This window comes from Amphiura filiformis, chromosome 12 (genome assembly GCF_039555335.1).
Source record: "Amphiura filiformis chromosome 12, Afil_fr2py, whole genome shotgun sequence".
Lineage (NCBI taxonomy): Eukaryota > Metazoa > Echinodermata > Ophiuroidea > Amphilepidida > Amphiuridae > Amphiura > Amphiura filiformis.
In genome coordinates, this window is record NC_092639.1 from 8,983,769 (window position 1) to 9,008,770 (window position 25,002).

Consider the following 25,002-nt stretch of genomic DNA (forward strand, 5'->3'; position numbering starts at 1 on the left):
TTAAATGAAAGCCGTAATCAGGAAGGCGGGAGGTAGTCGCCCCTCCTTCCCTCATTAAAAGCCGAAAAACAGGAGTTTGTTTTTTATGCTTTTTCAGTCAGAAAAGGTCAAAATTTGTCCATTCGCGAGTGTAGCGATCGAAAAAAAATAGGTTCTTTATGCTTTCTTGGTCAAAATTGTAGGAAAAGGTCTAAAACAGGTCCGTGCACCTTTTCAAATTCAGCCATAAATCCTGGCTACGCCCCTGACCGTAATGAAGCCAATTGCTTATATTGGTGCATAATTTTTACGTTTTGGACATACAATGTGATGAAACCTCGTAAAAGTTTTGTGATATCGGACTGAAAGTAAAATTATTTATAATGATTAATAATTGTTGGCATGACACAGACTTGCGTGTGTTGCCGCCCTATATAGGACCGTGGCGTACCCAGGATTTTTCCAAAGTAGTTGGGCGGAAAAGGCAAGAGAGGTCATGTGACTTGGGAGAAAATTTGCCGATGGGCCCAAAATAGCCTACAATTCTTCCCCTCCTCTCTTTCTCCTTCCTTTTACCTCTTTTTTTGTTGTTGCAAATCATAGGGGGGCAATAAATGCAGGGGCAGGTTATTGTCCCCTGCCCCCCCCGTGGCGCCGCCCTAAGTAGGCTTAAGGGATTGCGCCAATAAGGTAGCGTTCTCCGAAAAGTTTTTCGATAAATTCATTAATTTCTCAAAAAGTAAAAACAGCAGGTGTGTTGGGTTGTGTGACGGTCGGGATTTGTGTTTATTTGTTGTCTTGTTTACACTTTGGGTTGGTAAACTGTTCTTTCTTTCTTATTAATTACATTCAGTTTCCTCTTATAGCGAGCAATCGTTCCCTCGATTAACACGGTTGTTTGATGGGATCATTTATTAGTTTTTCAAACAAAACATCATATATAACCAAATTTTAGGCTTAAACAGCTAAAAGTGATATCCATTAGGAAATTAATTTGGAGAAAACCTTCTGTTAATAAAATACTATGCTGAGCCAGCAGTCTGGGTGGCTCACGCTCCAGTAATTTCAGATGATTGAGCTCAGTAATACATCAAAGAATGTCTTCCAATTCATGAAAACAAATAGATAATCAGCTTATCGGATTAAAAGATTAAAGGGAAGGTCTTGCTGCTCAGCGAGTGCTTGTAATTATCAGAAGGTTTTCTCCAAATTCATTCTCTAATGTCAGGCTAATCGTATACAGATGCTTTTGAGTCATTCTCAACTTTAATTTCCCTCTTTTACAAATTTATTCACTTTTATAGTATTTTTAAAGCTTTTTAAAATGTATGTATTAATGCCAAAATTAGTGGCGCTATTTAGTTACTGGAAATTACCATTTCAAGCTTTTAATACAAATAATTCCTTTTATTGTTTGATAAAATATGTTTATAAAATTTTTGTTGTTGCTTGTTTAACCTATTCCAGCTGTTTTAATGGCGGTATTACTATTAATCACCTAACCCTTGCAAATAAAGAAATATGATTTAGGATAGATAGCGCCATCTATAGTTTGCATTTAGTTAATAATGAAGACAAATCTATATGGTCAATTCCAGCGAAAGTGGGACAAAATTCTCTCTATGCTAACTTTCCACTTTAAAATGTCATTAATAAAGGAAATCACGTTATTGATGGAGCATATCATGTCACGTTCAATGTGCTCTCTTTGAGCATAGGCCTTTACTAGCAAGTCATATACCAGGGAACAAGTTATGATGGCTTAAATGAATGGGCGTTACCCACGAATTCAAAGATAAAGCACCATATATGTCATTGAATGTCCTTCAATCAAAATGTAATTATTACCGTTAGAAAGACGTTTGCATGATCTCCCATCATATGTAAAACGATTGAATTCCACCAAAGTGTGTGGACTCCAAAGGCCATTAAGTCAATTTGGCTAATAATTTTGTTACCCGCGTATCAAAAATAAAATGATCGTTCTGAAAAATGTTAAGTGAATATGACATAAATAGATAAATGACTATATCATGAAACGAAGTTTTGTACTATAAATCTGAGGTCCAAGTGATTATTTTATACAAATACATTTTACCCATAAAATTCGACAAAATCAAATTTGATGTTTCATTTTCAAATGAAGACGAAGTGTGATGGTATAATAGTAAGTCCAGTATTTTGATCAATTCCAAATTTCAAATTTCAACCAATGTTGGTTACAATTCATGAATAGTTCTTCGTCAACATCATTATGCCATGGTGATGTTCATTTCTCCGCAATAATTTAAATCCGTAGGCTCATTTTCGAGATTAGGGTACATTGATTCAACTCCATTTGACAAGCTTGGTGTCGATTGCCCTGTATTGGGCGGTGTTGTCTCTGATGTTGCCTGAGCCTCTACGCTAGATGCCAATCTTGTCAGACTTTCAGTGGTGCGTACTGATGTCTGAGATACTAGACAAAGTGGGGCATCCGGAGCATTAATTCCTGAAAGAATGTTGCTCTTTTCTTTACAAGTTTACCATCATTCTTCTCATCCGGCCATCTTAAAGTTTTGACTATGTGCATGATATGTTTTAACAATCTATGGCTATCTGATTCTGGTAGGTGTGAAATATCGCGATAAATGATAGGAATTATTTGTCGTTTACAGTTTTGAACACTGTCCATCAAAACATTGATGTCATAATTGCCAATCCACGAGTTTATGTAAGCTGGTGAGATGACTAAAATACAGCGACGACTCTTGTCCAAGGAATTCAATATTTCTTCATGTATGCCTATAAACATGATATGGAAAAGAGGGAAAAAATATTAGTGGTACAGTGTGCATATACGTAAATCTTATAGTGAGAAACATTCCACCGTCGCGTGCTTCATCATAATGAGTGTCTATTACTAATAGTATTAGAGTAGTGTTCCGTTAAAAAATGTAACAGTCAATGTCTGACCTGACGAAACTAAGTTGGACTTGGACAATTCTGTGCATTCCATTGAGCGTAATCTTTGTTGAAAATTGTGTTCCAAAGTTTGCTGTCCTCCCTCTCTGCGTGCCAAACATTAGTTCCCCACTCGATGTGACCAAAACTTAATCATGTTTACTACACCATATCACGTCTATTTTCGACAAGAAAATACCTCCTTTGACTTTTCATGTACATCGTTATTTGAAAGTACTATTTTGTAAATATGTTTTCAACGCCAGTTTCAATTTGCAGCCCATTTTCTGTCGCGGCGTAAATTTGTTAAGTTATTATAATAACCAAAATCAAACTTTTCAGTGTGATTTTGGGCAGTGATATGTAATACATTTTGGTCAATCGAATTGAATACGGTAGTCTTCCACCTTATATGGACCAGTCTTTTCACATTTGTTTCAGAGATCAACATGATCAAGGATATACCATGAAATTGTGTATAATGATTGATATCATGAGAGACTGGTACAGGGCAGTATTTATGCCGAAGAAGGGACATTTGAAAGAATGCGCCAATCACCGGACCATCAGCCTGATTTGTCATGCAAGTGCTCCTGAAGAGAATAAAAAACAAACTGGAGCAAGAAATATCTGACATTCTGATGAGCAGGCAGAATTTCGGGAAGGAAGGGACAAGGGACCAATTGACAACACCAGGAATGTGATTGAGAAATGCAGAGAACATAGACTTCCTCTTTGCATGTGCTTACATTTACAAAGCTGTTGACTGTGTTAGCCATCCTCAGATGTGGGAAACTATGAAGAAGATGGGTTTCCCAAGTCATTATTTAAGTCATTATTGTGGACCTGATCAGCCGCTTATATGAGGACCAAGAATCTGTAGTCAGAAAGGGACACAGATTGTTCAAAATTTGAAGAGGCTTACGGCAGGGCTGGGTACTATCACTAAACTTATATTTAATATCCACTCTGAAGACATCGTGAGAACAGCTTTGGAGGGGTTTGAAGGTGGAATGAAGTTTGGCGGTACAAGGATATGCTGATGATACCACTCTTGTTTGTAGCAGCAGAGTAGAGCTGATTGATCTTTTGTAGCGCATCAAAGAGGCCCGTGAAGAAAAAGCCTTCTTCTGAACACAAGACTACAAAAATAATGCATGGTTGTAGACAGAAAGCGAAAAAGTTATGAGTTTGTCATAAATGGACAGCAGAATGAGGAGGTGAAGCAATTTGAATACCTTGGGTTCAATGATAGCACAACTGAAATTAAGAGAGACTGGCTATACTGAAAGCTACTGAAAACAATTACTGTGCAAGGCATGTCAAGCACATGGAAAAGCCGAGGCCTATCCATTGACCTCAAGGTACGCCTACTTCGTGTAACCGTGTATTCCATTGCTATAACGGATGCGAGCCTTGGGCTATGACCAAGAATGGCAGGAAAAGAGTTGATGCTTTTGAGATGTGGTGTTACAGAAGACTTCTGAAAGTGAAAGATAGGAGAACAAATTCCTGGATCCTAGCTAGACAAGATAGGAGCAAGTTTAACCATCATAAATGGCATAATGCTTCTACGCTAGATGCCAATTTTGTCAGACTTTCAGTGATGCGTACTATGATATCCGAGATACTACACTGCAAATGTTCCCGAACACGTGACGCGTCTCAGACGCGTCCGAGGTGTTCATAATTGTCTCTTTAGAACACTAGTGTATTTGAAAATATGATAAGCCTTGCACATTAGTGTTCTTTTAGTATAATGTAGAACACATAGTTTTGATCAGACGTGTCACAAGTGTTCTGAATGATTATATTGAATACTGGTGTTCAAAAATGGAACGCATGAGCAGATAGAGGCGTTGGAGAGCTGCGACGTGTCAGCGAGAACTTATACACGGTGCTCCTTTGAAGGAGGGATATAAGTAACAACAACAACAACAATGGCGATGCAACGTGGAAACGCTTCCGGGAAACGCTATAACAAACTGTCTTTTTCCAAGACAAATGGGATGATAGTGAGAGTAAATTCGAAGGATTTAGAGAAGAATGAAATTCAGGGCAACTTTGGGAGCGACTCGGAGCCCGTATATCTGTTGACAGCGATGAACAAGCATAGGAGAGACACAAGTGGGTGACTATGGCCGAGCGTTTTTAATCGCATTAAAATGCGTTGCGCTGTCAGCCGGGAGATACGATCGGCGAGGGTTCGAGCCTTGGGCTTGCCTTAGGTGAAAACTCTCTGATTTCATCGGAATTCTTCGGAACACCGCCATTATCATGTGTATACTACCATGCATTTGTTTATTGTCGAGTAATGAGATTTTGAAAATGTATAAATAAAGGTTGAACACCAGCATTCTGAAAATCAATGTTTGAACACGTGTCATGTGTTAAAAACCGTTACATTTCTTTCATGTGTCCGAGGTGTTCATAGATAGTAATTTTGAACACCAGAGTTTAAAGGATTAGAACATGTTACACTAGTGTTCTGAGGTAATAACACCTGTGTTCTCTACATTAACACTAGTGTTCTCTAAATAAGTTGAACACGTGTCATGTGTTAAAAAACCGTTACATTAATGAACGCGTTCCATGTGTTCTGGCCAATTTACAGTGTAGACAATTGGGGGAGGGGGCATCCGGAGCATCAATTTCTGAAAGAATGTTGTCTTTGCAAGGTTACCATCATTCTTTTCATCTGGCCATTTTAAAGTTTTGACTATAAGCATGATATGTTTTAACAATCTATGGCTATCTGATTCGGGTAGGTGTGAAATATCATGATAAATGATAGGAATTATCTGTCGTTTACAACTTGATTTTGAACACTGTCGTTCAAAACATTGATGTCATAATTGCCAACCCACGAGTTCATGTAAGCTGGTGAGATGACTAAAACACAGCGACGACTCTTGTCCAAGGAATTCATTATTTCTTCATATCTATAAACATGATATGGAAAAGAGGGTAAAAGATTTGTGGTAGTGATTAGTGGTCATGGTGGTAGTACGTGAATCTTAGTGAGAAACATCACACCGTCGCGTGCTTCATCATGTGGGTAATGCAGAGTATAGTATTCCGTTAAAAAATGTTAATATGATAACAGTCAATGTATGTCCTGACGAAACAAAGTTGGACGTGGACAACTAGTAAATCTGTGTATTCCAGGTGAGAGTAACTTTTGTTGAAAATTGTGTTCCAAAGTTTGCTGTCCTCCCTCTCTACGTGCCAAACATTAGTTCTCCACTATGTGACCAAAACTTAATCATGTTTACTACACCATATCACATTCTATTTGCGACAAGAAAATACCTCCATTGACCTTTCATGTGCATCGTTATTTGAAAGTACTATTTTTAATATATTTTCAATTTGCAGCTCATTTTCTGTAGCGGCGTAAATTTGTTAAATTATTATAATAACCAAAACCAAACGTTTTCAGGACCATCAGCCTGGCCATCAGCCTGGCCATCAGCCTGGCCATCAGCCTGATTTGTCATGCAAGTGCTTCTGAAGATCTTCATCAAGAGAATGAAAAACAAACTGGAGCAAGAAATATCTGACATTCTGATGAGCAGGCATGATTTCATGAAGAAAGTGGGACAATGGACCAAATTGACAACATCAGGAATGTGATTGAGAAATGCAGAGAACACAGACTTCCTTTGTGCATGTGCTTCATACATTACAAAGCTCAGTGTGTTAGCCATCCTCAGATGTGGGAAACTATGAAGAAGATGGGTTCCCAAGTCATCTTGTGGACCTGATCAGCCGCTTATATGAGGACCAAGAATCTTCAGTCAGAACAAGTATTGGTTCAAGATTTGAAGAGGATTACGGCAGAGCTGAGTACTACTGACTATCATTACACCTAAAATATCTACTCTGAAGACATCACGAGAACAGCTTTGGAGGGGTTTGAAGGTGGAGTGAAGTTTGGCGGTACAAGGATCACTAACCTGAGGTACGCTGATGATACCACTCTTGTTTGTAGCACAGTAGCAGCAGAGTAGAGCTGATTGATCTTGAGAGCATCAAAGAGGCCAGTGAAGAAAAAAGCCTTTTCCTGAACACAAGACTACAAAAATAATGGTTGTCGATAGACAGAGAGTGAAAAAGTTATGAGTTTGTCATAGATGGACAGCAAATTGAGGAGGTGAAGCAATTTGAATACCTTGGGTTCAATGATTAACAACATCGGTGATAGCACAACTGAAATTAAGAGAAGACTGGCTATATTGAAGACAACTGTGCAAGGCATGTCTAGCACATGGAAAAGCCGAGGCCTACCCATTGACCTCAAGATACGCCAACTTCGCGTAACTGTGTTTTCCATTGCTACTATGCGAGTCTTTGGCTATAACCAAGAATGACAGGAAGAGGTGATGCTTTTGAGATGTGGTTTTACAGAAGGCTTCTGCAAGTAACATGGAAAGACAGGAGAACGAATTCCTGGATCCTATAAGAAGCTACAAGATATGTGCAAGTTTAACCATCAGAAATGGCATAATGGAGAGAAAGCTGAAGTACTTTATAGCCATATTGTCAGGAAAAATGGAGATGTAGAAAAACAAATTTTGCAAGGGGCTTTAGAAGGCCGACGAGGAAGGAGACGTCCACCAACATCTTGGACTAATGACGTGAAGCCGGTTTCTAATCAAGGGATGCATATAGTGCAACACACTTTTATTCAGATCGAGCGAGATAGCGTACTCTTGTGAAGATCACAGCAGCGCACCTGGCACAGAGAACACTATGATAAATTACACTACTGGACTTACTTGTTCCTGGTAGGTGATCGACATCTCTGATAATCACAGTATATCCTCTATTTTCTAACTCAACTTTCAGAATCTCGACGACAAAATTGAGATCTTCTGACGATTCCTGGCTCGTGATGTGACTGTACGAAATATAGACATCGCTATCCATATTATCCTCTGCAAGCAAACATATAAGATAATCATTTGTGTCCAAAATTAAACAAAGTGACATATCGACAGCCCGCTACGCTAATTGTCTACGTCATTTTTTGTAATTTTGAGAACAAAGTACAAATCTTTGAACAAGAACAAATAATAATGATACAAATGAAAGGGAATAATCCGTAATTAGGGTGATTACGTATAACTGATGCATGCTTGCTTGAACCACATTTTGTTCTTTGTTCTCAAAATTACAAAATATGACTTTAGGCAATTAGCGTAGCAGGCTGATGATATCTGTTTTGAAGTAATCTTTATCATCATTGGCATGATAGGGTTAGGATTAGGTTTAGGATTAAGGTGCTGGCGAACTTTCGAACCATAGAGGACCTTAGAATATAGTGGATAGCTGTGGATGTAGACCGGTTTTTCTTCAAATGATTTTATTATTAATATAACGACATGCTGATGTCAGGATCTTTATACGGTATGTTTACAATGCTGATGGAATATACTTGGCATACTCAATCAGTGAGGACTGCTGTTGAATCTATTACATAGCAAGTATATTTTAACCACTTTTTAAATATCGGGTTGTTTACTTTAAGTGTCAGGCTTAACCAACACAAATAATTTACGCCTGCACTTAAACATGATCCGATTTTCAAATGATGTTACGATTTTTTTTGATAAAAAAGGAACATCCTGCATGTACAAAAACGATATACGGTTTTCGGAACAAGCACATGCTATCTATTTCGATCTGTCTGGATATTGTAAGAGACATAAGTGAAGCTATAGATATTGATATGTATACATTGGGTACTTATAGTATACACTCGGCTAACACACAACGTTTTACAGAAAATGTTTAAATGTCGGGTTATATAAAGGGTATAAAAACGTTCATAAAACATTTTTGAAAAACGTGATGTTTTGAATAAACGTTTTAAGAACATTTTTGTGTTTGCTGGGTAAATAGGCTTATAATATAAGAACAGCTGCATCACTATGATTTTCGTTGCGTATCATACAATTGTTTGTTTAAATTTTTTCCTGACAGGAAATACACTTATAATAATGTTGTATCGTCAAATTAATAAGAATGTAATTTGTGGTGTGCCCCAGGGTTCAATACTGGGCCATTACTTTTCATAATCTATATGAATGTTATTTGTTTTACATCCAAAGTATTATCATTTATTTTATTTGCTGATGATATGTGCATACGATACAATGAGCTGAATAAAAGAAATAAATATTATATAGGGACTAGAAGAACGGAAGAAACAAAACCGTGAGGAATTAATTGCAAGCTGAATACCTACCAACTGGCTTCCTCCAAATGCAGTTATCCTTGCAATACAATTTCATCTGAGTTTTCTTCTTGTGGTATACCAGTACAAAAACAGTGAAGAGAAGCATGAAACTGCCGATAGCTGACACAACACCAATCACACCTTCTGTTGTGATAATTTTGCGTGGAGGAACTTTCATAGATGAACAGAAAAAAGAGGTGTAAGAAAATCATGTCGACCTCGTAGTATATGGATCAAGGGAGATGGAAATCGATGAGATGCTACGCTACTGGGAGAGGGAAAGAGGCGAAGGAGTGGGGAGAAGGATGGGGAGGAGGAGGAGGGACCGGAGAGAGAGGAGACAGTACGTGGGAGAGAGACACACAAAAAGACACACACCCACAATCTCACGTGCTCGTATTTGTATTGCTTTTGATACAACAATTTTACAACTAATGTACGCTTTCCTCGCGCTGGAATTCCTTGCATAACCCTCTGCAAACATGCAATAAAATGAATAACTTACTTGGTGACAGTGTTAGATTATGGTAATCTTCGTTGCCATCATCTAGCATCACTTTGAATTGGTACAGGCCATACGCATCTTCAGATATGTTATGTATAATGAGCGTAGAGTTGTATACGAAAAATCTAAAAACAAAATTTAAACCGTGACATCTTACTACTACAATTGAGCAATATTTGGAACATTTTATGTTAGGATATTTCTCTTATTTATTTATATTCCAGATGATCTTATAGAAATTGTTATTTATTTATATTCCAGGTGATCTCATAGATATTGTGAATTAATTTCCTGTTCATATTCGCAAACGAACGAGCGAGAAAAAGGTCTTAATTCTTCTGAATAAGAATGACTTACTGGTCATTTTCGCCAGGATAGACCCTCGTCTTCTCAGGATCATAATGAACGATTTCCTGATACCACGTTGTTACTCCAGGTTTATTCTTGTTAACATCATTCAAGTAGCCCACATAGAGTAAATCAGTACTGTTGCCTGTCCCATTTAGTTTTGTCCAAGATGGATCCATGAATAAAATATTGTCGATTGTAATAGTGTAAAAACAGAAGAATGTCACCGTGTCTCCTTCATCTGATGTTGTACTATTACAGCTACCATTTTGGGGAATCCCCACAGTAACAGAAGCCGTTTCTTCGGCTGTAAAATAAGTAGAACCCATGTGCTTATAAATTGATAATAATAAAACAATCAGCCATAAGAGATTTTTAAGACCTCTCAAAGTTAGCTCAAGGACAATATTGTTCAAGGTTGCGCCGCAGGCCTATAAAGAAACAATGTTGCTCCCAATACAATAGCAAACAAGCTTAAACTGTAAATTAGCCACCGATAGAGGGCAGGGCCTGAAGAATGAGGGAAATTACGGGTAAAAATGTAAAATAAGTAGAAAGTGTGAAATGGGTGACGGACTGTCTCTAAGTATGGAGACAGCTATCGACAGCCCGTCACCTAGTAGAGACAGCCCGTCACCCTTAAGGTTATCCTAACCCTAACCCTAATCCTAATCCCCTTACCTTATCCCTAATCCTAACCCTAACCCTAACCCTAACCCCTAACCACCAACCCCTAACCTAACCCTAACCCTAACCCTAACCCTAACCACCTAACCCTAACCCTAACCCTAACCCTAACCCTAACCTAACCCTAACCCTAACCTAACCCTAACCTAACCATCCCTAACCCTAACCCTATCACTAACCCTAACCCTAACCCTAACACTAACCCCTAACCCTAACCCTAACCCTAACCCTAACCCACTAATCCTAACCCTAATCCACTATCCCTAACCCTAACCTTAATGTAACATTGACCAACAGTAACCTTAATGTATAAAATTGGCCAACAGCACCATTAATGTAACACAGAGGGCGCTAATTACTGCCGTGCTAAATATACAAAATAAGCATCATCATCACTTCAGTGAAATGCGCAGAAGTCGGATTTTTCTTAAAATGTAATATATTTACATTTTAATCTTTCTATTGCGCATGCCTTAAAATGTATCATATAAACAAAATTAGGTGTTCACGATTTGTAACATATATACAATTTAGCTAGAGAATGTCTTGGATGATGATGATGGGGATGATGATGATGATGATTATAAAGATGATGATGAAGATTATGATGAAGATGAAGATGGAGTTCATCTCGACGACGATGATAAAGATGAAGACGAAGACGATGAAGATGAATATGAAGATGATGATGATGATGCAGATTATGGTTGATAATGACGATGATTATGATGATAAAGGAAAAAATTATGATTTAGATGAAGATGAAGACAAAAATGGTGATGATGAAGATCAAAATAAGATGAAGACGAAGAAGATGAAGATGATAAAGACTATGAAGATGATGATGAAGAAGATGGCAATGATTGTGATGATGATGAAGATCAAAATAATGATGAAGATTATGAAGATAATAATGAAGATGGTGATGAAGATGGCTATTCCATTTAAAATCTACACTACCCCTGTGGAAAATTTTGTAAATATCTTCCACAGGGGAGTATGAATATCAATTGAAATATTGATTTAGGCAGCTTCATTGAATTTTTGAAATTCGACCTTAATCTTCCACAGAGGGAGGGTGAGTTTCAACAAGAAGATTAATGTGCTAATTCCATTTGAAATTCATACTCGAAGATATTTCAATGAAACAGCCCAATAAATTGAGGTACAGAAACATGCAAACAATTAACCGAGTTTTACACCATCCCATATTTTGGGGCTGTACAATAATTATGAGCCGGGGATTTCCAAATGGCGTGCCAAAAAATGCTTGCTCCCACTTTGGTCTGCCAAAAATAGCTTCCCCCCACTCGGTCTGCCAAAAAATATTTGCCCCTGCCCTTGCACATGCCACATTTTTTTGGGTCCCATTTGCAAACTCCGGTTAATGGTCTACCGTATATGCCCTATTGCGATCGCTGGCGCACTGTTTTCCTAAGCCTTTTTAGAGCCCTTTATTTAAAAGGCCCATGAATGTGTGCCAACAATTGCTTGCTCCTTCCCCTCTCGGCTTGCCAAAAATTGCTTGCCCCTCCTTTCGACTGGCCAAAAAATTCTTGCCATCCAATTTTGATCCGCCCCCAGGGGCCCCTTACAGTTATGTGAGCTCCAAAACACTGCATCAGGTTCCAGACTGCCCGGTGCTATACTTCAGATGACAGAATAACCAGTGTCCCACATTACTATCATGTATATGCCTATTGGTGCCTTTCCCTGCCAAATTCACTTACGTAACACATACAGAGCGGTTGTCCTTGGTTGTAGTTTCACTTCACCTTTCGACGCTTTACATGTATAATTACGCTCGTCTGATAATCGTGCTTGGAGTATTACAAGCGTCTGATTATTCTCCTGAAAATACATTTAGAGAAAAAAGAACAATAATTCAAGCTTCCTGCTTGAGAAAAATTTAAATGCAAAGTGCTTCTAGATGTAATCACAGCACAGAGACTGCATTGTTACATGTGTTCAATGATTTGTTACCTGCTAGCTGTAGATAAGGGCAGGCCATTATAAGCTATTATAATTAATTATTCGGAAGCATATGCCATCGGAATCACGACATTTTATTCCAACGTCTCTCAAAGTAGGCTTACGGCATAACTGTATCTGCTCATTGGTTCGCAGTCGATAGTTATTGATGGCAAGGAATCTTTTGTTCATGTTCTTGATAAAGGTGTACCTCAAGGTTCTGTTATTGGTCCTTTAGGCTGCGATCACATAGAAGTATACGGTATCGCAGCCTTAAGTTTCACAATGTACTCATCCCCCTTGGAAAGCATAATATTGATGCTCACGGAATAAGCAGAATGATTTATGCAGATGACACACAGGTTTATGTTATTTTGAAAGACGATGATACATCATCTGTTGAAATTTTAGGATTTGGAACTATGTGTCAGGGATATTAAAAACTGGCCTACTGCTAATCATCTAAAGTTAAATGAAGACAAAACTTCAGATCCAGTGATAGTATTCCCAAACGTGTGCATCGGCGATGCTCAGATAGCTTCAGATTGAACCATATTAAAGGGTAGACTAGGTATTGTTGGTCGAAGCAGCCAAAAAAAAAATCAATTTTCATTATCTAAATCAATATATTATTGAAAAATAACACTTTGAAATATAGACTTGATCAATTCAAATGTTGTTCTGTGAAATGTTTAATACTTAATTTATTCTATATTATGCATGTAGCCATGGTAACATTTTAAACTTGTTGTCTATACTGTTATTTTTTATATACAGCGTTTTTAATGTAGCGCTTTGTGTATTGTACTTTATTAAACACTAGAGTACCTGTAGCTGTGAGGGCACTGTAGCTCTATGTGAGAGTACCACCAAGTTTGAAATTTAACCCCTCCGTAATGACCTTTGACCTCAGTTGACCTCAATTTCATTTCGGGCATATATATTCCCCTCGCATCAAGGATTCCACCCACCAAGTTTGAGCCCGATCGGACAAAGTTGGAATTTTGACCCCTCCGTAATGACCTTTGACCTCGGTTGACCTCGATTTTATTTCAGGCATATATTCCCCTCGCATCAAGGATTCCACCCACCAAGTTTGAGCCCGATCGGACAAAGTTTGAAATTTGACCCCTCCGTAATGACCTTTGACCTCGGTTGACCTCAATTTTATTTCGGGCATATATTCGCCTTGTATCAAGGATTCCACCTACCAAGTTTGGGCCCGATCGGACAAAGTTGAAATTTTGACCTTTGACCTTGACCTCCGATTGACCTTTCAAACTACCCCATAAACGTGGAATGCCCGATACCTATCTATATCTGAAATATCGGAGCGATGCGTCGAAGCGCGGCGAAACGCATTGCCGGACAGACAGACAGACACACAGAGCTTACGATTTTATTAGTATAGATGGTTTATTATTATATAGTAATATATAGTACTACTATTTCTTTGATGTAGTTCAATCAAGGAAGAAGATTGTTTATATTACAATGCGTTGTGCAATAACATTAACTAACATAATGCATAAAAGAGGCAATAATGATATTTCTTGGCTACACCAATTCGTTAGACATGCCAGTTTTGCAAAACAATTACCATTTTGGTACGGCGGCATTTCTACCGTAAATCTGCCCATATTTCCCTAAACAATTTTACAATGTTATAGCTACACAGCAAACACAAAACGTTTTCGACATCATTCGCAATAGGTTATAAAAGGTTGTCAGAAAACGTTTAAATGTCGGGTTATAAAAAGGGTATATTAAGGGTATAAAACGTTTCATAACATTAAAAACCATTTTATGATAATCTACTGCCCAGCAAACATAAAATGTTTTACAGAAAACGTTTAAATGTCGGGTTATATAAAGGGTATAAAAACGTTTTAATAACATTCCAAAAACATTTTTGAAAACTTGATACAAAACATTCTTTTAAACAGAATGTTATTTTGGGGTTGAAAAAATGTTATGCGAAAAATGTTTGACCAAAATATTTGCAATAACGTTTTAAAAATGTTTCCATGACCTTTATATAACCCGACATTTAAATGTTATTAAAACGTTTTGAAAATAACATCTTAAGAACATTTCTGTGTTTGCTGGGTGCAAATATTTTAACATTATGTTATTTAAGTGTTGACAAAATATTAGGCAAAATATGTTTTCAAAAGTAGTTTACAATAGCATTTTGAAAACATTTAAAAATGTTGTTGTAGTGTGTTTTCATACAAAACGTTTTAAAACGTTTTCATGACCTTTATATAACCCGACATTTTAATGTTATTAAAACATTTTCACCTAAACCAAAAGCCAAAATACTTATTTAAAACGTTTTTAAAACGTTGTTGTGTTTTGCTGGGTAGGCCTATATTGAAATTCGCAAATAAATGTACCTATTGTTTACCTCAAATTCGATAAACCCATCTTCATGTTCTATAGGTTCTTTCGTGGTACCATCATACCACCGTAAATCACAAAAGTTTTTCACTTTACAAAACAAACTTCGAACATGATTCTCGACGACAAGTTCAAGATTATTCCACTCCGTGCTGCTCACATAGTCCAGTTTGCCATCTATAAATGAAGAGGATAAAAAACGAAACGACGGTTTATTATGTATTCCAATGCATCAATGCATCATCATCACCACCACCATCATCACCAAAGAGAAAATGAAAAAATTATATTAAGGCATAGATTTTAAAATCTATGATTAAGAGCAGATTAAAATATGTTTGTGAAGGTTGTCATTCATCCAGGTATAATAAAACCTTGCAACAGAACTGAAAATGAAACTGGAGGATGGACTCTGGCGTAGATTTCTTTTTGACATTGGGGGGATGGGGTTGGTAAATAATTCTGGATAGTGAATCCAGCACCTGTTGGCGACCAAATAATTTTATGGTACAAATGCGCGCTAAAATTATGAAATACCGTATAGTGCAAAAGTGGAACATATTCGCGCCAAGCGCGAAAAAAAATAACACTTTGGGGCTAAAATGGCCAAATATAGAAGAATGCTTAACATCAGTTGGAAGGAGAACAAACAGAAGCATCCTTGAAGAACGTTGTGCGAAGAGAAAGCTGCTTGGACACATCCTCAGAGGTAGCAGTGCACTAACACTGCAGGTAATAAAAGGAAAGTTGAAGGGAAAAGGAAGAGAGGATGACAGAAGAAACAACGGTTTGACGACATCAAAGAATGGACAGGAATGAACCTATAGTACAAAGCGTCTGAGACAGAACAACTTTGAAGACGGAGATAACAGCCAGATGGTAACCAATCGTCAGTACTGACAGAGGCCGAAGAAAAAGGAGAAGAAAATGTAAACAAATGAAGGGGTGGGTGTAATAATAGTCCTAACCCTCCCCCTTTTTTTCGGTGCACTTGTTACTGGTTTCAAATCAGTTGCAGTTAAAACATATAGATTGGACAAGTACTTAATCCATTTTAATAAAAAGTAATCCTTATATTGTACTTATTAAAATAATATGTAATTTTTGCACCAATATGAACTTATTGGCATGATTACAGCTATGTTATGTTCCCTGTTTTTCTTCAAAAAAGAAATGTGGGTTAGCACTATATATATAACTATATTGCTACCGACTTTAAACCTGGGGTCCTAGATTTTCTATGAACAACAATTTTGATCTGGAATCATTGAGAATGTATTTCTTACATCAACAACGACTAGATTCGATTTTTTTTTCAAAGAAATATCCATCTCATAAGTAGTTCTAGAAACTAGTGTGGAATTCTTGGGGCAAAAAGGTCCTAACCCACTAATTTACAAGTGACTGGTTTGTGTGTAAAAATTGTACGAATGATTTCAACAAAACAGTTAGTCTGTTGAAGAAATCCTATACTTTATGCTTGTATACTTTATTTATGGAAATTCTCATGTACTTGGTCAAAAAACAACTCGCGAAACCAGTAACATGTGTTTTAGGTGGGTTAGGACTTTATTACACCATTTCACCCACCCCTTCAAATTATAGAATAAAGTTATCTTACCAGGCGTCGGGTTAAATATATTACAAGTTGTGTCTGCTCCAAATACGGCACCGGCACCACACACAGCAAATAATGTCACAATATTCCATGCAGACAGAGCCATTACAAGCACGAGCTTTTGGAGTAGGCCTATATACAGTGTAGTTTGGATATGGAATAATGAATAATTTGCAGTATTATAAAAACAAAAGTATTAAAGGAGTATTTCGTGATCCTAGCCTCATCTTTTATGACATATTTCAGTATCCACGAAAAAAGCGCGTATTCCTAAATTTCTGTTGATTCCGATTTTGCTTTTGCGAGTTATGCATTCATGATTATGTGTTTTACACTGCCCCAGAACGTAATTAAAATTTCACGATATTTTTGCTAAACGAATTAATCTGCAAGCATTTTGTTTGAAAATAAACATTATGTATATAGCCAGAGGTTTCCAGTTGTATCAAAATCCCAACTGTTGAGAAAAGTGGGGGGGATGATGCTGTGGATCACGAAATGCCTTTTAAGTTCAATGATGTATGGTATGTGGTGCACATCCAAATATTTTCAGCCTATAAAACAATACTGCTATATAGGTCTATATGCACTAATGTCTTCCGGATTCACGTGATATTGGCGCATGATGTATGCCTATAGTGAGGTTTGTGAAAAAAGTTTCTGAATATGGGCAAGCCATAGCTAGTAGTCATGGTCATTCAACTCCAAACAAATCATTGTCTTAACATTATAGAGGATTAATGAAAAATTATGCCGTGAAGATTTGAATGTGTACGGAACGCAAAACATGCACTTTTGTTTTTATGAACATGTTTCGTTTCGACACTATAGCTCTTTACATCATAAGTCAAGAACCACAAGACCTACAAAAGTGTAACAGTGATATTTGAATTCCCCGCTTCAAAATAACCACAACAATTTTCGCCAGGATTAGGCTACTATTGACATGATTCCAGTAGGGCCTAAGTATTATTGAGAAGGCAATTTGTTTTTAATTATTGCACATTTCCTTAGACCCCGTTAACACAAATTTGAACAACTTACCAAAATCCTTGCAGGCCAACCTCAGTAACGGCAACCTAATTCGGTCGTCTCTCTGAACTTAAAGTAGCCTACAACTTGATACCACAAAAATCCCGTGTTATTACTGAATGATTCGATGCTGCTTTGACGTAAAATCATAACATTGACTGTTAAAAGAAAACTAAGTCGACTTGCATTGCAGGTAATTCTATACCGAGGCTTAAAATATGAGATCGCCGAAAATGACACCACTACATGTACTTCTTGCATGTTTTGATTGTCGTGTTTTGATTAAAACGTAAACACACGCGTTGCGTTTGGGAAATCCCCGATCATTACCGATGACGGTCCAGTTATTTTAGGTTGTGATGTTTGCTCCATGGTGCACGCGGGCACTGAGAATTTAAGTAAATTCCTGTTTACCCATAGCAAACTGCCAACCGTGCCATAGGGCCACTGTACAATTATTGTATCATACGCCTGAAATTGACAAATTTCATCATGCGGTGTCACAATAATTGGCGAATAAACGACCTTTGACTTCCGTATTTACCTGTCTGCAGAGTCAAAACACTTTTGTGACTTTAAAGGCCCAGTCAGTGATTCGCTCATCCGGATGATCGTAAAAATCCAGATTTTGGTTTATACCTTCGTCATGTGCTAAACATAGCCTGCTATAAAATAAGACATTTTACATATATAGGCCCTACTGATAGTAGCCTATATAAATTAATTGCTCCACGTATTTCAATGTAGACTATGCCATAGTCGAATTTTATTAAAAATACGTTATCATTAGTCATGATGAACCCATTTCGTTGAACTCAAAATTATACTGATGTTTATTAAAATTAAAGTATTCAATAGTAAAATGGTAATAAAGAGTTAAAAATATCAGATGATTATAGTGACAATAAAAGTAACTGAATGCAACATTATCTTGCATAATTATAATGGCTGAACAATTCTGATGTTGGAATCTACCAGTTTATTGATAGCGAACCCCGAAAATCTTCCTTGGGAAGCTAACAAACAGAGGGAGTGCGGTGACTGAAAAGATCAGATACAGATGTGAAAATCTATCAGTTGCACACAAATCAATATAAATCAGAGTTTTATGCTTAAATGTAATAGCCAGAGTATGCAAAATGGGCAAGTGGACTACGGAGAAGTCTAATTTCAATGGGGCTTCGACATTGTCAATAATGATGTTTCCTTTTGTTTTTGAGAGCAAAATGTACAAAATATGGGGTCATTGCCATGAGAACATTACCTTTTTTAAATGGAACCTTTGGGTGAGAGCCAAAACAGCACCATAGAAACCTCGATTTTCTAGTTTTTAATGGCTTCAAATTTCATTGGTTTTTTTTCAAATAAGTAACAAAATCAGTGATAAATGAAAATTGCTGTCTTTGGGTGACAGATCAAATGGAAAATTAGGGGGTCTTCGGGTGACAGCATGTGTTCGTAAAAAAATTTGTGTCGTCTTTGGGTGACAGCGACACTGAAAGGGGGGGGGTCTTAACAGCCCTACATACGCGTCACCTCCAAAGTGGGAGTGCCCCCGGACCAGTTCAATACGTGAGATCTAGGCTCATTATAGGCCAAAATATCTTAAATATCAGGGCGACCAGCATCCCACAGGGGAGGGCTTCTCACGAGGGGGGGGGGGCCTCCCCCTACGCCACACAAGATATCATTGACAGAATTAGTCAACCACTGCACTAGCAACCCCAGTGGCGTACGCGCGGTGCCGGCGCCGGGGCGTCGTCTTAGGGGCGCCGAAACCGTGTTTGTTAAACCTGCATTGAAAATATTATTTTAATATTTTAATGTGTATTCCCACTGTGGTGTATTCCCATCATATTTTGATGTGTATTCCCATCAATGTTTTTCTAAGGCTGTCAGAAGTGATTATAATTATGTGGTCAGGTCGAAGGCTTTTTCGTAGCCTAATCCACAAAACCTAAGGGATAAAATCAAAACTCGACCGGCGGTTCCGTCCGGTTGCTATTGTTCTAAACAATGGCAGCTGGGCACAACCGGACGGCGGTCGAGTTTTGATTTCATCCCTAAGCATAGGCCTACTGACTATAGGCCTACGATATAGTCGAGTGTGCCGCTTCATCACGAATTATAAAATTTCAATTTAATCACCAATTGTTTGCTAGATTATTTTTTATTTAGGCCTATGGACAATCCATTATGATAAATCATCGAATTAGGGGGAAGTGGGGCAAATTGGTCCACGGGGGGCAAAACTGGACACCCGAGTTACTCGGCTGAACCCGACAAGTGACCACTACAAAAAAAGTAGGCCTATATTACCAAGAGTCCAGACTTACATTTCACAATCACAGTCGGCCTCCGGCTTTATTACGTCCCATTTTACCCCATGCGAAATTGTTGCTGTAAAGAAGCGGGCCATGGGACAGCTGGGTAAAATGGGACGCCTTTGATTTACTATGGGATTTTTTATGTTGGGGCAAGATGGGACAGTGCGAGCTAGCACACAGTAAATCAATGGCGTCCCATTACCCCAATTTGGCACATTTCTAAAAGAAAACTTTTTCGAAGAAAAAAGTAACAATTTTGTCTTATTTTATTGAAATAGGTGCTTCAGAAGTTATTTTTTTCAATTTGAGAAACATTAATCCGGCCCATTGATTCAGATATTTAGCCTTAAAAGGGCATTTTGTGATCCACAGCCTCATCCCCCCACTTTTCTCAAAAAAAGTTTTGATTTTTTTATACCACTGGATACCTCTGGCTACATAATGTTTATGTACTACTTGCAGATTAATTCGTTTAGCAAAAAATATCGCCAAATTTGAATTAGTTCGTTCGGGGTTCTGGTATACCAGAACGAAATTACAACAGTGGCCTTGGGAGCAGTGTAGCACACATAATCATGCATGATTCGCAACGCAAAATCGGAATCAACTGAAATTTTGGGAATAACCTTTTTTTTCGTGGATATCTACTGATAAATGTCATAAAAGGAGGATGCTAGGATCACGAAATCCCCTCTGCTTAGGCCTCACATGAAAATAAAATGGAATATTTATTTTCTTGTTTAACGGAGAATTTTACTTTTAAAAGGGCATTTCGTGATCCACAGCCTCACCGCCCCCCCCCCACTTTAAAAAAAAAAAAAGTTGAGATTTTTATAATACTGGAAACCTCTGGCTACATAATGATTAGGCCTATGTCAGTACAAAATACATCTTGCATATTAATTCGTTTAGCAAAGATATCGTGAAATTTGAATTTCGTTCTGGCATAGTAGAACGAAATTATACAACATGCACATTGTCTATGGAGCAGTGTAATACACATATTAAATCATGCATAACTCGCAAACGCAAAATTATCGGAATGAATTGAAATTTTGGGTATAGGATTTTTTCGTGGATATGTACTGAAAAAAATGTCATAAAAAGAGGATGCTTAGGATCACGAAATACTCCTTTAACAGTTAAAGGGGCATTTCGTGATCCACAGCCTCATCCCCCCACTTTTCCCCAAAAAAGTTGAGATCATACACCACTGGATACCTCTGGCTACATAATGTTTATGTCCTGGGGGGGGTACTCAGTACAAATGACCATACGGGGACGTGCCGCAAACATGGGTAGCATTTTCAGCCTTCTGGTATATCAATGACCCCTTTTTCAAAGCCTATTTTGGTATATGAATGGGTCCTTTTTTCAAAATTTTCTCAATTTTTTCGGAAAACAGCCCAATTCTTCCTTAATCTAGCAAAAATTGTCAAAATTTTCCCAAAATTTTGGGAAAATTGGTAAAAACTAAGACAATTTTGGGTAAATTCGGCCGAAAATTTTGACTTTTGGTATATCAATGGGTCCAAATTTCTTGAAAAATTGGTATATTTATGGGTCTACTTCCAAAATCTCAGCGGCACGTCCCTACCAAAACCAAACTTGAGTACCCCCCCCGGGGTTTATGTACCAAATATTTCTTGCAGATTAAGAGCAGCATCGCCAAATTTGAATTTCGTTCTGGTGCACCAGAACGACATTACAACACATTGTCTATGGAGCAGTGTAATACACATAATCATGCATAACTCGCTAACGCAAAATCGGCCCAATCAACTGAAATTTTGGAAATAAGCTTTTTTCGTGGATATCTACTGGAAAATGTCATAAAAAGAGGATGCTAGGATCACGAAATACTCCTTTAAGTAGTTTGAAATATAAATAGACATTATATCAAAGTTCTTTTGTTGCAAAAATGGACAAACGACTATTTTAAGTAGGCCGTGTAAAATTAATATTTTGGTTCTCGTCCCTCCTCCTCAATTTCTGGGATTTGTCAGATTTTTTTTTTTTTTTTTTTAGATTTTTCAATTTTTTAGACTTTGGAATGATTTATGAAATCTTCATACATATAAATAAGTTTATTAGAGAACAAGCATCACTTCCAAGTCTTTTTGTGGTACTCTAGGGGGTTTATCCTCAGAATCACACATTTGAAAAAAAAAAAGGGCCTCATCGTTTCCTCGAGCACTGTTGGAGAAGACCGAAAACTACTGACAATGCTAATTTTACATTGAAAAAAAAAAAAAAAAAAACCTCCCTCCCTCATCAATTCATGAAAATCCTCGGGACGAGAACCAAAACATTAATTTTATACGGCCTAAGGTATAAAATTTCCGAAAATCACTGTCCCATTTTACTATGTGTCCAATTTTACCCCATTCTACCCTACGGGCAGTAGTATAATCAAGGATTCTCGAGTACTAATATAGTATAATTGAGAAATTACCCTAAAAGTTGTAAATCACGACAGATGTAGGCCTAACTACAATTTCTAGATTTACAAATTGCAGTTTCCTGTTCATGTTCTACACTGTTTACAGTCTATGGCTATGCATGACACACAATCTAGCCTATACTATAAAAGTGGAGGTCACAGAACGCAGGTCACATAGCTAAAATACTAGACCGAATAATCAGTCGCATACATTCTGCACTAAAATACCAGCAATAATATTGCTGCGTGCTGTTGTTGCTGTATGTTTGGCTCAGTTTTGGCTTTTACTCAATGCTGCATGCTGTATAATGACTGAACATTCGAACGGTGAAACTAGTGATTTATTAATTGGTAACGTGTCCAGCATGTAGGCCTTTATCACGTAAGTATAGCATTAGCAGTACCCTATATTGATCATAATAATACATCATACATGTGTGTATATAATAGGCTCCCGGATATGGCTAGTAGTACTCAGTAGTAACAGCAACAGTTTAGCAGTCGTCCATCCAGCTCCACACATTGTATAGCAATTAAACCCATGATTTATTCCTAAAATTAGCCATGTTAGCCGAGTTTGATATATTTAGCTTATAGGCTATATTAGGCTAATGAAAGTTGACTCCCAGTTTCCCGTTACCCGACTCCGGTCAGAAAAAAATGCCGATCAAATATTTCATTATTTTCCATTATTTCATTATTTCACATTTTTAAGTTTTTAAGAAAAAAAGGATAGTTTTAATGTCATCTTTCATGTCCGACACGTATTTTAAGCACTTTTACGCCGACCCTGACCGGCCCGAATAGTCTTTGCAAACGCTGGGTTAAACTTACTACGTGGTAAAATGGCGATATCGTAGGGCGCATTTACTGGAGACTAGCAATTCCCTGCATCTAAGTTTCTCCTACCACTAAATGGATAGACCGAACACAAAGAGAGGCAGCCAAGTTTGCGGGAACCAGCGTATGAACAAATATGAAAGCATTTCTACCATGCACTATGTAGCGCGCTATATATATAAATAAATAAAATAAATAAAATTTGAAGTCAAATTTATTCTGCTTTTCTTACAAATATATGTATTTAATAAAATAAACTTATTATTAACAATAACACGTGCACCCCGTGATGATTTTTACCAGCAACCTCCATGTGAACGTTCGAATTGTCAAATTTAGTTTATTTCTGCTTTCAATTTTGTTTATTTGTTCATTTTGACTGTGACAATTTACTTTCCCCTACTGGTGTTTTTGATAAATATGTTCATTTCTGTGAAGGTGGAGGAGGAGGGCAAGGTCCGACTGCCATGGACAATTATTACAACCGACATTGGTCAATCATTTAATGTTTTATTTGCCGGACTGTCGCTGTCTGAGGCCAAGAAAAAAAAATTGTTTGCTTGCCCTCAATTGAATTTTAACAATTGGGTCGGTCGGTCGGGATTTCTTTTTTTTTTTTTTTTTTAATTACTAACAAACTCTACTGTTTGTAATTAATTAAGGCTCAAAATATGAAAAATCAGACAATTTTGGTGTCAAAATGAATCAACTAACATTACAAAGCAACTAAAATGTTGAACAAAATCTCTAAAATACATTTTTTTTTACATCTTCAGAATGCAAAATTTGAAACGAAAAAAAAAAAAACTTTTTCAGGAATTTCCAAAATTAGGGTCGGTATTCTTTTGTACAGTAAATAGAAAAAAAAAACTTTTTTCTGATTTCCAAAATTAGGGTCGGTCGGTTGAGGGCAAGCAAACATCTTTTTTTTTTTTGGCCTGATCTCGAGATAGTGAGATGCAGTGTTGGGGAAAGCAAGTTGTCACAGTCCATCGTGCAAGTTTCTTTAGATGTTGAGGAGGTGTGTTCTGTTTTTGGAAAATATGTTAAATTTGAGGTGAAGAGTGTCGACGATGAGGCGAGTGTCAGTGAAACCAGCAATGCCAATCAGCCCAATCTGGTGCTTTCATATGTTGCACAACCTATAGGTTAATTTGAAGATTCCAAAGAAGATGTGCTTAATTAAAATTTGTTTTGAAGACTAAGTTGGTAAAATATTTGAGTGAAGCATGGTCATTACTATACTTTATTATTTTATTTGGGCCTCAAAACATAGCATTCCGTAATTAATTTTGCACCGATAATGAAAGTTTGAAAATAATGAATAATGAATAATGAAACAGTCACCTACCCAGTCATGAAAAACTATGTAACGGGAAACTGGGGATCAACTTTCATTAGCCTTATGTCAGTGAATAAATGTGAAGTTGGTATATTTTTGGTACTCTGCACACCCATGGTTATGGTTATAATTAGGGTAGGTTAGGATTAGGGTTATATTAGGGTTGGTTATGGTTATGGTTATGGTTATACTTATGTGCAGCAGTGCAGGGTATTCCAGAATTATTCCACGAAGTTTACCAGGGGACTGAGTTCACAGAGCAGTTTAATAGTGAACTGTGATCTTAATAATGTAAGCTATGAGGTAAAATAAAGGCAATA

At 37.3% G+C, this 25,002-nt stretch overlaps 1 protein-coding gene across 1 annotated transcript; it reads right to left on the reverse strand.

Annotated features, from left to right (window-relative positions):
- Positions 1–734: 734 nt before the first annotated feature.
- Positions 735–18,196, reverse strand: LOC140165749 (interleukin-1 receptor accessory protein-like 1). Its single transcript, XM_072189068.1, has 9 exons — positions 17,743–18,196; positions 16,702–16,830; positions 15,088–15,257; positions 12,437–12,557; positions 10,029–10,326; positions 9,672–9,796; positions 9,176–9,337; positions 7,704–7,862; positions 735–2,763 (listed from the first exon to the last, which is right to left on the reverse strand). Exons 2-9 carry the CDS (start codon positions 16,802–16,804, stop codon positions 2,438–2,440), a joined length of 1,464 nt encoding a protein of 487 aa, XP_072045169.1. The 5' UTR covers positions 16,805–16,830; positions 17,743–18,196; the 3' UTR covers positions 735–2,437.
- Between the last annotated feature and the right edge of the window lie 6,806 nt (positions 18,197–25,002).